Below are 15,121 nucleotides of genomic sequence, written 5' to 3'. Positions count from 1 at the left end.
GGAATAAGGGAGTAAGAAGATGGGAATGATGGAACAGAAGAGGCTTCATAACAACAACAACAACAAAAGGATAAGTTCCTTACAAATACAGAGTAGATCCCTGGTTGGTTGTTTCTTTGAAATAGTTACATATTACAAAGGAACCAGTATACATGTTAAAACTGCCATTTGTAAAAGCCACTTTAACATTAATGAAGAAATTAAAATTAAAGATGGAATTCAAAATTAAGACCTGAAAAATTACATGTAATTTAAAGTTTTATATGACAACTTCACCCTTGTTTGCAAATTTAAAATCTTCAATTCCTTCTACGTTATCAGTTTCCATTACTACAGCAGCAGAAAATATAGGTAAATTCAGTATCTTTTATACAAACCTTAATCTGACCTTCTAATTCTTCAGTTTTTTGTTCTAAAGAGAGGTGCTTCTCTTTATATTCTTTAAGATGACTTTCCAGCTGACTGCAATGTTCTTGCTTATCCTGCAACTTTGTAGTGACCTGATCCAACTGAGTAGTGATCTTATTTAACTCCTATAGAAAAGTACAATTGAAGAAAACTTTGGTAAGATTTACTTTATTGTATGCCCAAATGTTTCATCAAAGTAAAATTGAAAATTCTAATTTTATTTAAGAAACTATTGGAGTAAGACTAGAAAGAAGTCTAATGATGAATCAGAGGTTATATTTACCAGTATAAAGGATCTGAACTGAAACTGTACACAGCATGAGATACTAAGTTTATATGCATAACCACTCAATAACTTTTTCTAGGAAGAGTTATTTTAGGAGCCAAAAGATACAACCGAATATTAAATAGGCTAATAGTAAAATAATACTTTTATATTATAATTGTTTTCAATGTTCAAGATGCCATTTCAAAAAATAACATTTAAAAACAGTGACCACATCTATGAAACTTGTTCATTTGTAGTATCTAGAGGCACGGAAAGAACAAAATACAAATTACTAGTAAATCCACCACCCACAAATAATCACTATTAATGTTTTGCTAACTTTCCTTTTAGTCTTTTCTGTATGTATTTTGATTTATACTTTTAGAACAGGAAGAGAATCTCACTTTACATACTATTTTATTATAACCTTTCCTTTAACGTAACAATGCATCATGAAATTGTGACATATTTTCTAAAATACCATTATATTTGCATAAATTTCCATTTTATGTGATCCAGACCATTTTTTAGCCAAATGTCCTATTTTAGATTCTTAGATTGCTACTAAACTTTTTGCATTTTATTAACAGAAATGTAAACAGCATCCTAAAAACTATGATTATTCCCTTAGGATAAAGAACTAAAAGTGAGGGCGCCTGGGTGGCTCAGTTGGTTAAGCATCTACCTTCAGCTCAGGTCATGATCCCAGGGTTCAAGCCCCGCATCGGGCTCCCTGCTCAGCAGGAAGCCTACTTCTCCCTCTCCCGCTCCCCCTACTTGTGTTCCCTCTCGCTATCTCTCTCTCTGTCAAATAAATAAAATCTTGAAAAAAAAAAAAAAACTAAAAGTGAGCTAAAGAATGAAAAATCCTAAAGTTCTTGAAATATATTGCCAAACAGCTTTCCCTACCACCATTAAAAGGTTGAACTAATGGGCGCCTGGGTGGCTCAGTTGGTTAAGCGACTGCCTTCGGCTCAGGTCATGATCCTGGAGTCCCAGGATCGAGTCCCGCATCGGGCTCCCTGCTCGGCAGGGAGTCTGCTTCTCCCTCTGACCCTCCTCCCTCTCATGCTCTCTGTCTCTCATTCGCTCTCTCGCAAATAAATAAAAAATTTAAAAAAAAAAAGGTTGAACCAACATATACAACCACCAGCAATGTATGAAGGTGGCTTATTCTTCTACACCATCTCCAAACCTTCCAGTGTTAAACACACACATCTTACCTCAATAAGGGCATATTCTGTTACTGTCTTAATTTACAATTGATTCTTAATGAACCTGAACATTTGTTAACATATTTTTTATCATTTACTTTTTTTGTAGGGTCCCTTAATTCCTAAGTGTTTTAAATACCAAGGATATTAACCCTTCATCAGACACATTTCAGAAAATGTTTTATTCTTTTGCTATGTGCTTTCAAATTTTGTTAGTGATATATCTGGAAAAAAAATTTTAAACTTTCATGTGATTATTCTTATAAATACTCTTTCCATTACAGTTTCTAGCACTGATCTCATGCTCAGAAAGTACTTTACAGATATATTTAGCAAAAATGTGAGTAAAAAGTTGCAGAACATACATACACAGTGATTCTATGTGCATAAAAGAAAAATACCAGTATGTGTGTGTGTTGTGTGTATATTTATATACACATATCTATCTGTTCAATGCTTACAGAACTCTAAAAGGATATATACCAAATTTAACATTCCATCTAAGGAGGAAAATGGGATTAAAGTTAAGGGTAAATATAGAAAACAGTTTTGTTAACTTGATACATTACTATATCGCTAAAAAAAAAAATAGACCAACAACCAGTGTAACCTCTCAAATAAAAAGTAAATTTTAAAAATTTCTGTCTAGTAAAAGGAAGAAAAATCTATCAGCATTTTTACCTTGGCCCTAAAATAGTAAGCTTTTATTCTATCAGAAGTATTGAGAAAAGTAACTTCTGCATTCCCTACAACTCTACTTATTCTTACTCCCAAGATAAAAGAGTAACTCTTACTGCAATGTGTGTGTTTTCCTGCTTCCAAGTGGTAAGTATATCCAGGTCATGGCCCACATTACCTACTTAAAACAGGTGTGAAAGTCTGTCTCTCATTCCCAATCACTGGCACTTGATGGAATGAAGCAACCATTCAACAATTAGGAGTAGATATTTCGGCTCCACACCATGGTCTACACTAAAGAGTGATAAAATATTAAGAAGCCCAACCACAGCTGCACACCAGTTGAGCTTTATCAAAAACAAAAATGACATTTTTATCTTCATCTGTCTGACTCTTGCATCTACCACTCAACTGGTTCTGAACTCAGAGAGAAATCAAAGGGAACAAGCAAGTTGATCACGACATTAATAAAACTGAGTATCATTTTTATACATGTTTGCAATTAATGCATCTACCAAAACATTAGGTTATCAAATGAAACTGCATCACATTCACATACCTGCTGTTTATCTTGTAATGCATTCTGGGCTGTGTCCAAATGATTCTGAAGATCTGCTCTCTGAGCAGTTTTTGCTGCTTCTGCCGATAGCAGTAATTCAGTTTTGGCTTTAATCTGTAACAAAATTGACCAGTCATTTAATTCGTATTTAGTTCTTGATTTCCCCTTGCTTGAACATACACTGCTTTTGCCACTAAATTATTTTAAAAATTAAGTCCTTCAGCAAAAAACACAAGGATTTAGACACTGAAAATTAAGTATGTGATTATCCCCCAAACAGGAACATGTAGGAGAAAAGACTCCTAATAAATATTTGGATAAATGATGAAGTTTATCATGATATATATGATGATATATATGCCCCTACGTGACACCAAAATACTTCTCCCTCTCTCAAATTGGACATCCAAATATTGGGTTATCATATAACTCATCTAACAAAATTTATACAAAATTACAAAACAAAAATTTTATTTTAAATAGGAAGAAATGTGTATCCTCTTCCTCCAAATTAATAAATAACCCTGTTATATTAGTCTATATTTCTTATTTTCAATTGAATTATTTTCCTAAAATAAAGAAAATCAAGGTTTAGAAATGTTTCTATGACTTTCTCTACTATAGTATAGGATAAGAAACCAACAATGAGAATGGAAAAAGAAATGTTTTAATTCCCATCCCATCGATTCACTGAACAAGGCTTCTATATTGGCTCTGAAATAATGTATATTAAAAATATATAATGCTACATATATAAATGTATTTTTTAAATCAAACCTTTAAAGTAAAATCTAAAAATCAAAGTCAAAAAGTATTTAACATAGAAATCTAATGGTATAATATCAAATGACTTTGAACTTCAAAAACAACAATAAGGATTTCATGGAAAAAAGGAAAAGCAAAAAAAAATCTGATGGTTTCAGAAGGTATAGTTTGACAGAAGAGATAAAGGAAAAAAAAGGCAAACATGAAAGCTCAACAAACTGTCTAGATACAACCTTTATATAATTCCTATTCCCAATGTTTTTCCATTAATAAATAAGGCAGAGAGAGGGAGAGAGTGGTGGGGACTAGAGGGAGACAGAGAAACACAAGGAGAGGGAAACAGAATTTACAACATTTGATGGCTTAAAATAGGTGCTTTATTCAGACAAACTCACATTAAATTGCATATTTCAATATTACCTGTATGTCAAGCTGGGAGACCTTCTCCTTGCTCTCATTTAATTGACTAGTCAATTCATTGACACTAGTTTCTAAGGAAAGAACACGGTCTTGTGCAGCTCTAAGATGTGCCTTCTGCTCTTGCACTTGGTCATGCAAATTCTCCTGGGCTTGTTTATGGCTTTCTGACTGATTCTTCAGCTTCTCTGTTAGTTGAGTTACCTATCGTACAAGCAAGACTCTAATTATGAAGATCACAAATGATATAATAAGAACTAAAACAAACAAGCAAGCAAATTTAAGGCCCATGAGAATATTAAAGTGCTCTACTATAGCTTATCTCCCTATTTTTTTCAAGAAAATTTATTCACATCTTTCCAAAAATAAGCTCTCTCTCAAAACTATAAGAAAACAATAAATTCAGATTCCCATTATTTTTAAAACCATCTCTACTGAGCTATAATTTACATGAAATAAAATTCACCCAATTTAGTTGCACAGCTTGAGATGATAAATACATACACTCATTTAACCACTGCCACAATCAGATGGAGAACATTTCAATTACCCCAAAAGGTTTACTCATGCCCCTTAGCAGTCAGTACCCTCCACTCATCTCTAACCCCAGACAATCACTGATCTAAATAATAAGAGTTCCTTATATATTCTGAATATTTCTGAATTGTCAGATATATATATTACAAATATTTTCTCCCAGCCTGTGCCTTGGCTTTTATTTTTGTAATGGTATCTTTTGAAAAGCAAATATTTTTAATTTAGATGAAATCCAATTCATCTGATGTTTCTTTGGTGTACCTTGCTTAGAGTTCACTGAGTTTCTTGAATATATGAGTTCATATTTTTAACCAAGTTGACATTTTTTTCAGCCATTATGTCAATAAATATTTTTCTCCTCCTCACCCTCTGTCACGTCAATTACATGTATGCTAGATTACATGATACTGTCCCACAGTCACTAAAACAGAGTTTTTTGGTTTTTGGTTTTTTGAGGGTTTTTTTTTAGCCCAACTTTTTTTCTGTGTTTTATTTTGGACAGTTTCAACTGCCTTGTCTTAATGTTTATACTGCTTTCTACTTGGTTAATTTTTAATTTATTAAGCCCATCCAATGAAATTTTAATTTTATATATATATGGAATTAAATATATATATGAAGTTCTATTTAATTCTTTTTTTTATCATTTCCACTTCTATTTCCATTATTATAGTTTTTCCTTTATAGTAATAGGTATATTTTAAGAGCCATACATGTTTTCTTCTTTGAATGTCTAGTAATTTTTTTATATTTATGTTAACAAGTTTTGATTTTGTTGTCTTCTTTCAAAAATGTTTAATTTTGTTCCAGCAGGCAGTTAATATACATGTGGTTCAGCTGGATCCTTTTGAGGTTTGTTTTATGCTTTGTTAGGTCAGGTGTACACTAGCTTTTACCCTAGGGCTAGTTTAGCTTTACCCTAAGGTGTAACATTCCCGGGGTTTCTACTAAATGTTCCCAAAGTGTTCAACCACATCTGTATTCTCTTCCTAGATTTGAACATCTCCCAGCCCTGATCATTTTTCAGTTTGTAGCTTCCTAATGCTTGTTCATTGCCTGGCCTCATGAAATCCTACCATATGAATGCAAAGTTTAGCAGTCAGCTAAAGGCTCAAGTGGATCCCTTATGCAGATTTCTGGGGCTGCTTCTCTCCATTGTTCCCTCCTCTCTGATACTCTGCCCTACGAATGTCAGGTGCCTCAACCTTTCTGAACTTCAATATCTCACTCCTTAGTTCAGTGAGACCACTGTGCTTTCCTTGGATTCCGCCAACCTGCACCTCAGTCTGGAAAATGTCTCCGGGGCAAAAGCTGGAATGGTCAAAAGGTTCACTTCCCTTGCTTCTCTTCTCTCAGGAGTCAAAGCCCTGCACTGATTATTGTACAATATCTGAACACAGTGGTTTTACACATTATTTTTCTACTGTTCTAATCATTTATGATGAAAGGACTAAATAGGTTACTCCAACATGGCAGGAAGCACAAGTACATAGATTTTTATTTATTCTTTTAAAAAGAATTAGAAAAATGGCATTACCTACTGATACTTTGTTTTACTATTTTCTCATTTAGATAATTATAACTCTCTTATTGGACAATTCTTCCAAAAAAGCAACTATAAATTCTATATAAGCAATTTATCAAAATTATTATTAGCTCCATATTCCAAAGACATATCAGGACCAAAATATAATTTACTAGTAAGCCCACATATTAACCAATACATAGTAACAACTAACACTTGATTAGTACTTTCAGTTTATATATTTATGTTGTTATTCATTCTTTTTTCAAAATATCACAAAATGCCATGAAGCAAGAATACATTATTAATAACATCTCTACTTTTCTAATGAGCTGACAAGGTAAATTTATTTGCTTGTGGTCACACAGGTAGTAAGTTATGTGCTGGGACACGAATTGAGATTTTCTTTGTCAAATTATGCTAACTTACTTTTACTACAATAGCAACCTATCTCTAAGGTAAATGAGATGGTATTCGTCAAAAAAACATAATATTTAAAAAGTGCTAAAAAGAACCAGAATGAAGAGTCATTTAAATAAAGCACTTAGTAAGATTTAGAAAGCTAAAAGTCAGTTTTAAAAATAGAATAAATCTGACATGCTTACTTGCTCCTGTAAGGTATGGTTTTTTTCTTGTAACTGGTTAAGAACAGCAGTCTCTCCTTCACCAGCCTGAATTTTTGCATAAAGATCTTCTCTTTCTTTTTCTAGTAAGGAAATATTTTCTTTACTCTTCTGTAATAAGGCTTCAAGGTTCTGGATCTTCTGGTCCTTATCACCAATTTGACGTAGTACTTGTTCTAAATCATTCTGTAAAGAAGTGAAAACTACTACCTTAAGGATAGAGAACTTAAAAAGTTATTCCTTAAACATAATTGATAATACATTTTGCAACTCAAACAGTCTTACATTTTTTAGTTACTCATTACATTTTAACATGGTAAACTTAATTAGAACTATATATTTAATAATATAAATCTGTATTATTGATAATAAACTAGAATTTCAAAAAAAAAAAAAAAAACCTTCAATTAACCACATTCTTATTCTAACACTCGGGCCTCACTGCCCACTACTCTTCTTGTTTAATCCATTGCAGATTCGTGGGACTCTCCTTACTCCTTATCACACCAGGCACACTCCCACTGCAGGGCCTTTGCACTATTTCTTCTGTCTAGAATACATTTCCCACAAAGTCACATGGCTCATCCCCTCTCCTTCAAATGTTTGTTCAAATGTCACCTACTCAATCAGGCCTACCCTGACCATTACATTTAAAATTGCAACCTTTCAGGGCACCTGAGTGGCTCAGTCAGTTGAGCATCCGACTCTTGATTTTGGCTCAGGCCATGATCTCAGGGTCATGAGACTGAGCCCTGCATTGGGATCTGCGCTCAGCAGGGAGTCTGCTTCTCTCCCTCACCCTATACCCCTCCCCCACTCATGTGCACTCTCTGTCTCTAAAATAAATAAATCTTTTAAAAAATTAAAATATAAAATAAAATAAAATAAAATTGCAGCCTCTCCCAATACTCCGTCTCCTGAAATTTTTTTCCCTTTCCATAGCACTTATCTTTTAACACACTAAGTGAATTACTTATTTTTCATGTTTACCTGTTTCCCTCCACCCCCTCACAGGAGCACACAGAATGTATGCTCCTCAAAGGTGAGGATTTTTGTCTGTTTTACTCATTGATGTATCCAAGATACATATGCTCTAAGATACTTGTTGAATGAACAGAAAAATAAAGGATTGCACTCTAACACATGCACACTCATGAAGGCTCACTTCAATACTCCAATAGGACTCTTCTATTGATATATCAAGGGATCCCTCTTTTTTTACTTTACCAAGGGCCTAGTGTTACACAGAGCAGGGTCATTAGCCCACATCCAGAACAATGCCCATTAATATTCTGGAGCTATCTAACCCACAGCCTTTGGCTCTGCCTCAGTCATTCTAAGACAGCCAGAGAGAACCTCTCCCTAAAACCAGACCCTAACAAGCCCCTCTGCAAACCTTATAGTACCCCACACTACCTTGCTCAGATCTAGTCAGGGACCACCTGGTACTCTCAACAATTTGCACCAATGCTGCACTATTTGAGATCACTTTCAAACATGTTTCTCATCTCAGTTTCAATCACAAAATAATGAAAGGCAACCTAACCTATCTGCTCTCATTCTCTGCTCCTGCCACTAATGATCCCTCTCTCCACATCCCACTCATCTTCTGGAACCACAGCTCCAGGCCTAAGCTTTTTTCCAGAACAGTCACTCTATTTCCAAGTCAGAAGTGAAATTTGGTTCACCCTTTATAGATGCTGATTACCCCTCAACAGTCTCGGATACATAAGGACCATTCTGCTGGGCAAGCAAGGGAGGTTGACTCCTTTCTGGTTTTTCACCCCATAACTCTCCCCATCATGTAAAAGCTTCATGCTCCTTTGGGGAGTATGTTACTCATTTATTCTAGCCTCTATTCTGTGTTGCTATCATCTGTAAATCCCTACCTCATTCACTGAAGACTTGAGACCTGATTTAGTTTTTCTCCCAATCCCAATTTCTGCCAATTTCCTGGGAAACACAAAATACACAAAGAATTAAGAGCACAGCCTCAACATTCATATCATCTTAATTCCTGGACCCTTACTCATTCTATTCAATCACTCACATGTAGGATCTTGTAACCACTTGAAATTGTTCCAAATGAAAAATTTCAACTGTCCTACTCTGTAACCACAACTTCCTGACCATCTTCCAATTTCATGACCTCATTTCTGTTCTTCAATGCCAAACAGACACTGACCTCAATTTTCTTCTAGCATATATAGCTTATGCCTCATTTCTCTTCCTGAACCTAATACATGGATATGAGCTAACCTTAACTATTCTCTCAATGATTCAACATTCTTCAATTCCTTTCACTTTCAAATGCCCAATATAGCCATCCAAAAAAAAAAAAAAGCCCAATCCTAGATCAATGTTGCAATCTGCTGATTCCACACCTACATTTCTAAGCATTGTGAGAGCAAAATCATAAACCTTCATAGATTGCTGCCACTACAGAGTTCTAAAGTCCAACCTCCATCATATACTCAGAAGCATCTTGTCAACCCTTTCACTTGACTAAGGTGGTTCTTACCTTCAAATATTCACCTCAACAACTACTTAAAAGCGTCAATATTCTCTCCAGATTCTTAACATCTGCCTGCCTTTCATTCAACTATTACCATCTCCAACTTTATCCAAAAAAAGGGAGGAGGTGGGCAAATCTTCTGGGATGATGCACCTTGATTTTCCATCCTCTTATCTATAAAGATAGATAGATCCATATTTACTTCCTTTCCTCAAGCTTCAAAGAATATTCTTCAAGAAAGGATAAGTTCAAGTTTACCACCACCCATTGTATCTGTTACCTCATAGCTTTTCAATACCTTATTACTTCTGTAACCTCTCCTTCAATATCCTCAATTATTCCCTCTCTACCAGTCCCTTTGTCCTAGACTATAAATGTGTTCGGGTATCTTTTGTTTTCAAACACACTTCCCAGACCAAGCCCCACTCATCTTTGCCCAGTCAATTTCAAAAGTAATTCAAATTTACTTTTCCAACTCCTCACCTCTCATTTACTCATCAAAACTCAGCCATCTCTATCACTTTATTGAAATTATGTTTAACAAGGTCACTAACTTATTCTTAATATATGAGAATATATACTTATATAATTATAGTTTAATATAATGGGCATTTTTCACTTATCATACTTGGCATCCCTACTACACATCCACATTTGTAGTTGCTGATTACTCCCAACTTTTGACTCTCCCCAATCTTTTGGCTTCCACTCTGCAGGTTCTCCTTAATTACTTTGATCATTCTCTTTCTTGTGGGCTGCTTTTCCTCCATTCATCTATGCCATTAAGTGCTAATGTTTCCCAGAAGTCCTGTGTAATCAGTTATCTGTTCTCCCCACTCCACTGCCTCCCTGGCTGATCACATCTATTCTAATAATTCCATTTACCCCATATATAGTGATGTTTCTCACAGCTAATATATATAGCATGGTCCCCTCCTCTAAGCTTTAAATAAATATATCCTATAGGTGCCTCAACAACGTCCAAAACTGAACTCATCACACTGCCCAATGAAATGGCAATTTGTCTCATGTTCACTCACACAGTTGATGACGTCTCCATTTACCATGTACCCAGTGTTATCAATCTGAAAGTCATTGTCTTTCTCTTCCCTACAACTATTAAGTCCTACTTATTTTACTGCCCAAGTATTACTCATATTTGCCCTATGACATCTTTTAACAATTGCTTGAACTAAGGCATTATTATTTTCATCTAAACTACTGCATATATTAGTCTTTTAACTGAACTCCTGTTTCAGAATATTCTCTCCGAAATCCACCTTTCACAAAACCACAGCAATGACCTATTTAAAAACCAAATCTGGCCACAGGAGTTCTATCTCAAGACCTTTAATACCTTTCTATCTTCAAAGATAAATGTCACACAAGACCTTCTATAAACTTACTCATGTCTAATGCTCTGGCCTCTTCTCTAACTGATCTCTAAATTACACTTTAAGCTCCAGCAAAACCTAACAGTTTAGTTCATATCAGCTTCAGTATCCTTGTCCTTTTAATTTCTACTTGGGGTATACTTCTTACTATAATCATCTTCACAAACCCGAAACATCTACATATCCTTTGCAATTCAATTTGTCACTTTTAAGAAGTTTCCAAAGACTGTTCTTTTCCAGACTCTGAGTTAGATAACTGCCCTCTGTGCTACCATAGTAATTTTATATACATATATACACCTAGAATGACACTGATTACACCTCTTTAATTAGTTTTTAGGACTTTTCATGTTTCCATAAGGAAAAACTGCCTGGCCTTTTTGACATCGTTTTCTTATTCTTCCCCAGGTAATGAGAATCTAACTCCAAGTTTAGAATAAGGAACTAAGGCATATTTAACTCACCCCTTGCACTCCCCTCAGTCTAAGAGACAACCTGCCTATAAGAAGTTGAGAGCCTCATTTCCAGCTTTGTCTGTGACTGGATGAATAAATTTAATTCGGGGGTATACTATAAAAAAGCACATTTGGCTGCAGACCTACGCCAAATTCTTTACCTCAGTCTTACTACTCTATTTCTTTGCTACTCTTTACAGTAGAAGTCCTAGAGTTATCTATATTCATTTTATCAAACTCTCTCTTCCCATTTTTCTCTTGAACCCCTTCCCTTAGGCTTTCATACCTCCTTCTCTATCCAAGTTGCTCTTATCAATGTCATCAATGACCTCCATGTTGCCAAGTCCAATAGGATTCTCAGTCTTCATCTTGTTTGACCTCCATCCTTCTAACTACCCAGGACAAACTTCTTGGTATCATCCTTGACTTCTCTATATCCCACATCAATCTATCAGTAAATGTGTCAGCTTTACCTTTAAAATATACATAGAATCTAACCATTTCTCACTACCTGCACTGTTTCCACTCTGATCCAAGCCATATCATTTCTTATCTGGATCACTGTAGTAGTCTCTTAGCTAATTTCTTTGCCTTTACTCATGTGTCCCTACAGTCTACTCTCAATACAGCAGCCAGAGTAATCCTGTGAAATTATAAGTCAGATCATGTTACTCCTTTGCTCAGAACCCTTCAACGATTTCTCATATCACTCACAGTAGAATCCTTAAAATAATCTATGAGGCCTGATATGTTCTCATTCTCTGTGATCTCTGTGACTCTGTGCCCCTCTTACCCTTCTTATCACTTATACCACTACAGTCACTGGCTTCCTGATTATTTCTTAGACATGCTCCCACTTCAGGGTCTTTTAATGTATTGATGCTCTCTCTGATATCCACATGCCTCACACTCCCATTTCCTTCGAGTCTTTCATCTTCTCAGAGAGGCCTTCCCTGCCAATCCTATCTAACACTGCAGTCCCACCTCCAGCCCCCTAGATCCTTCCTACTCCCTGTTCCTTTTTCATCTCCATAGCACTTGTCACCATCTAACACTCTACATATTTTGCCTATTTACCTTGTCTTTTCTTTGTCTCCCTCACTAAACTCCATGAGAGCAGACAGCTTTGTCTATTTCATTTGCTGCCATATCCACAAAATCACTTCCTTGGCTAAGAGTAGACATTAATACACATTTGTTGACTGGATAAATGAAAAAACAAGTAAATGAGTAGAATATTTTTATCTCTATCCATCTGACTCCCATCCTACTCTCCAAACTCAGAAGGGTAAGAGAGACATATTACTTACAGCCCCGTTTAAATTCCAACATTGTTTCTGTGTGCACATCATTAGACTGCCATTTTCTAGAAGGCAGGCACCGTGTCTTACTCATCTCTTTATTTTCAGTGCTTACCACAGTGCCTGACATATAGTGCTCAATAATATTCAATGAATTAATGAAAGATTGAAGGAATAAATGAATGTCAAAGTCAAATTCATTTCAAATACTTGGGCACCCTCTTCCCCTCGCTGTAACAAAACAAAAATTTTACTTCTTTCAATTTTGTAAGCTAGGCTATAGAATCTGTATATATTTAACCCAATCACTTATATTTTCTATACCTACAATTCTAATGTTCATATGATAGTTCTAAAGCAGGGAAAGACATGACCAAAAATTACTAAGTTCTACTGTAGAAAATACAAAATGTTTTTTATTGGGCTAACTAAATCAGGAAATTTTATTTGCATTTTTTAAGTTTTTCAAACAGGGTACTTTTAAAAATAAGTAATAAAAAATTTATTTTGTATACATAACAAATAAATATATTTTATTTAAATAGGTAAATTTATTTAGTAAAGAAATTTAATAAAATTTAAATATTCTATATAAATAAGTCTATGTATAATAAATCTAGTTATAATCATTTTAAAATAGAAAATTTCAACATAGCAATTAAAAGAAAAAGATTTTCTGATCATCCAGATACTGAAAATTATCAAAGCCCTCCATAATCAAGTTTTTCTCATTATCTAGTTTTACCACAACAAAAGAATAATGATTTGGTTAATTTCTGTTTAAAAGGCTAATAATTCAAATACTAATATTTACCTGAGCTTCCCGAAGTTTTGCTGTAGTGCTTTGCTGAAGAGCTTGTTGTTCTTGATGTTGTTGCTTTGTTTTATCTAACTGATGCTGCAATTCTGTAGAATTTGTTACTTTTTCCTTCAACTTAAAAAAAAAATGTAGATTGTCAGCTCATGATTTAAAGGCATAATGCTATCATTCATAAATATCTGGCATTACACTCTGGAAAACAGTATGAAGTTTCCTCAAAAAGTTGAAAATCGAGCTACCCTACAACCCAGCAATTGCACTACTGGGTTTTTCCCAAGATACAAATGTAGTGATCTGAAGGGGTACATGCACCCCCAATGTTTATAGCAGCAATGTCCACAATAGCCAAACTATGGAAAGAGCCTAGATGTCCACTGATGGATGAATGGATGAAGAAGATGTGGTATATATACAATGGATTATTATGCAGCCATCAAAAAATGAAATCTTGCCATTTGCAACAATGTGGATGGAACTAGAGGGTATTATGCTAAGCAAAATAAGTCAGAGAAAGACAATTATCATATGATCTCACTGACATGTGCAATTTGAGAAACAAGGCAGCGGATCATGGGGGAAGAGAGGGAAAAATGAAACGGGACGAAACCAGAGAGGGAGAAACCATGAGAGACTCTTAATCTCAGGAAACAAACTGAGGGTTGCTGGAGTGGAGGGAGGTGGGAGGGATGGGGTGGCTGGGTGATGGACATTGGGGAGGGTATGTGCTATGGTGAGCGCTGTGAATTGTGTAGGACTGATGAGTCACAGATCTGTACCCCTGAAACAAATAATACATTATATATTAATCAAAAAAGAACTATCAAAAAAAAAAAGCAGTATCTCATTACTTATAGAATCTTAATCTCATGATTATAAAACTATTCCCTAGGAATAGACTCTAATCCTAAGAACACAATTTTTTCCCTAGGTTGGCATTTAGTTTATTAATGTTTTTTTGTATACTAATATGATCAAGGAATTGATTACATACAGATTTTTTTGTAACAGTAATCTAAACCACAGTATCAGTATTTGTTTTGTTTTTTTCTACAACATAATTATCGCTTATTGGAAAAGAATGGGTTATCTATCATGTCTAAGATTCTGGATCTAGAAGAAAATCTGTTGATGAAGCTACAGATTTTAACTCTCAGTGTTTGTTCAATTCTAGTAAAAGATATAATTTAATGATAACTTTTACTTTAACCAAAAAATAGTTACCATTATTGGCAACCACACCTTTAATTAGGATAGCATTCAATCTTATGCTTAAATTGCAAAAGTGAAAATCCTTAAATGCAAGCTCCAAGTTTATAAGCACCAAATACATGTCAATTTTAAAGATCCTCACCAACTGTGTTCATGCTTCACTGTTTTATTGGGAAGTTGCCCTTCCTGGGCAGGAAGACTCCTCCCCTTCAGCAGCCTAATAAAGGTTCACCCCCAGAAACTTTCTTACCTAAGCTAAAGGAGTAGTCTTCTTAACACATTTTAATTGAGAACTTTAGAGAATACAGTCACAACAAAATGACCTAATATATTTAATAATAAGTAGGATGTTTTTATTGGGGAGAAATAAATGTCACAATTTAAAGTAAAAATGTCTAATTAAAGCTCTTAACAATGAAAAAATTGAACCATA

At 34.7% G+C, this 15,121-nt stretch overlaps 1 protein-coding gene across 5 annotated transcripts in view; it reads right to left on the bottom strand.

Annotated features, from left to right (window-relative positions):
- Positions 1-15,121, bottom strand: part of EEA1 (early endosome antigen 1) — a 128,034-nt gene that overhangs the window by 33,994 nt on the left and 78,919 nt on the right. For all 5 annotated transcript variants that reach the window (XM_045872863.3, XM_064590796.1, XM_064590798.1 and 2 more), the window contains 5 exons: positions 13,474-13,593; positions 6,977-7,180; positions 4,313-4,513; positions 3,128-3,241; positions 378-533 (listed from right to left, as the gene is read on the bottom strand). In XM_045872863.3, coding sequence (XP_045728819.1) covers positions 378-533; positions 3,128-3,241; positions 4,313-4,513; positions 6,977-7,180; positions 13,474-13,593 — 795 coding nt within the window. The remainder of the gene's footprint in view (positions 1-377; positions 534-3,127; positions 3,242-4,312; positions 4,514-6,976; positions 7,181-13,473; positions 13,594-15,121) is intronic.

This window comes from Mirounga angustirostris, unplaced genomic scaffold (assembly GCF_029215605.1).
Source record: "Mirounga angustirostris isolate CCGP_5_RB_7025 unplaced genomic scaffold, mMirAng1.0.hap1 SCAF_5, whole genome shotgun sequence".
In the NCBI taxonomy this organism is placed as follows: domain Eukaryota; kingdom Metazoa; phylum Chordata; class Mammalia; order Carnivora; family Phocidae; genus Mirounga; species Mirounga angustirostris.
This window is presented reverse-complemented; position numbering and strand designations above follow the sequence as displayed.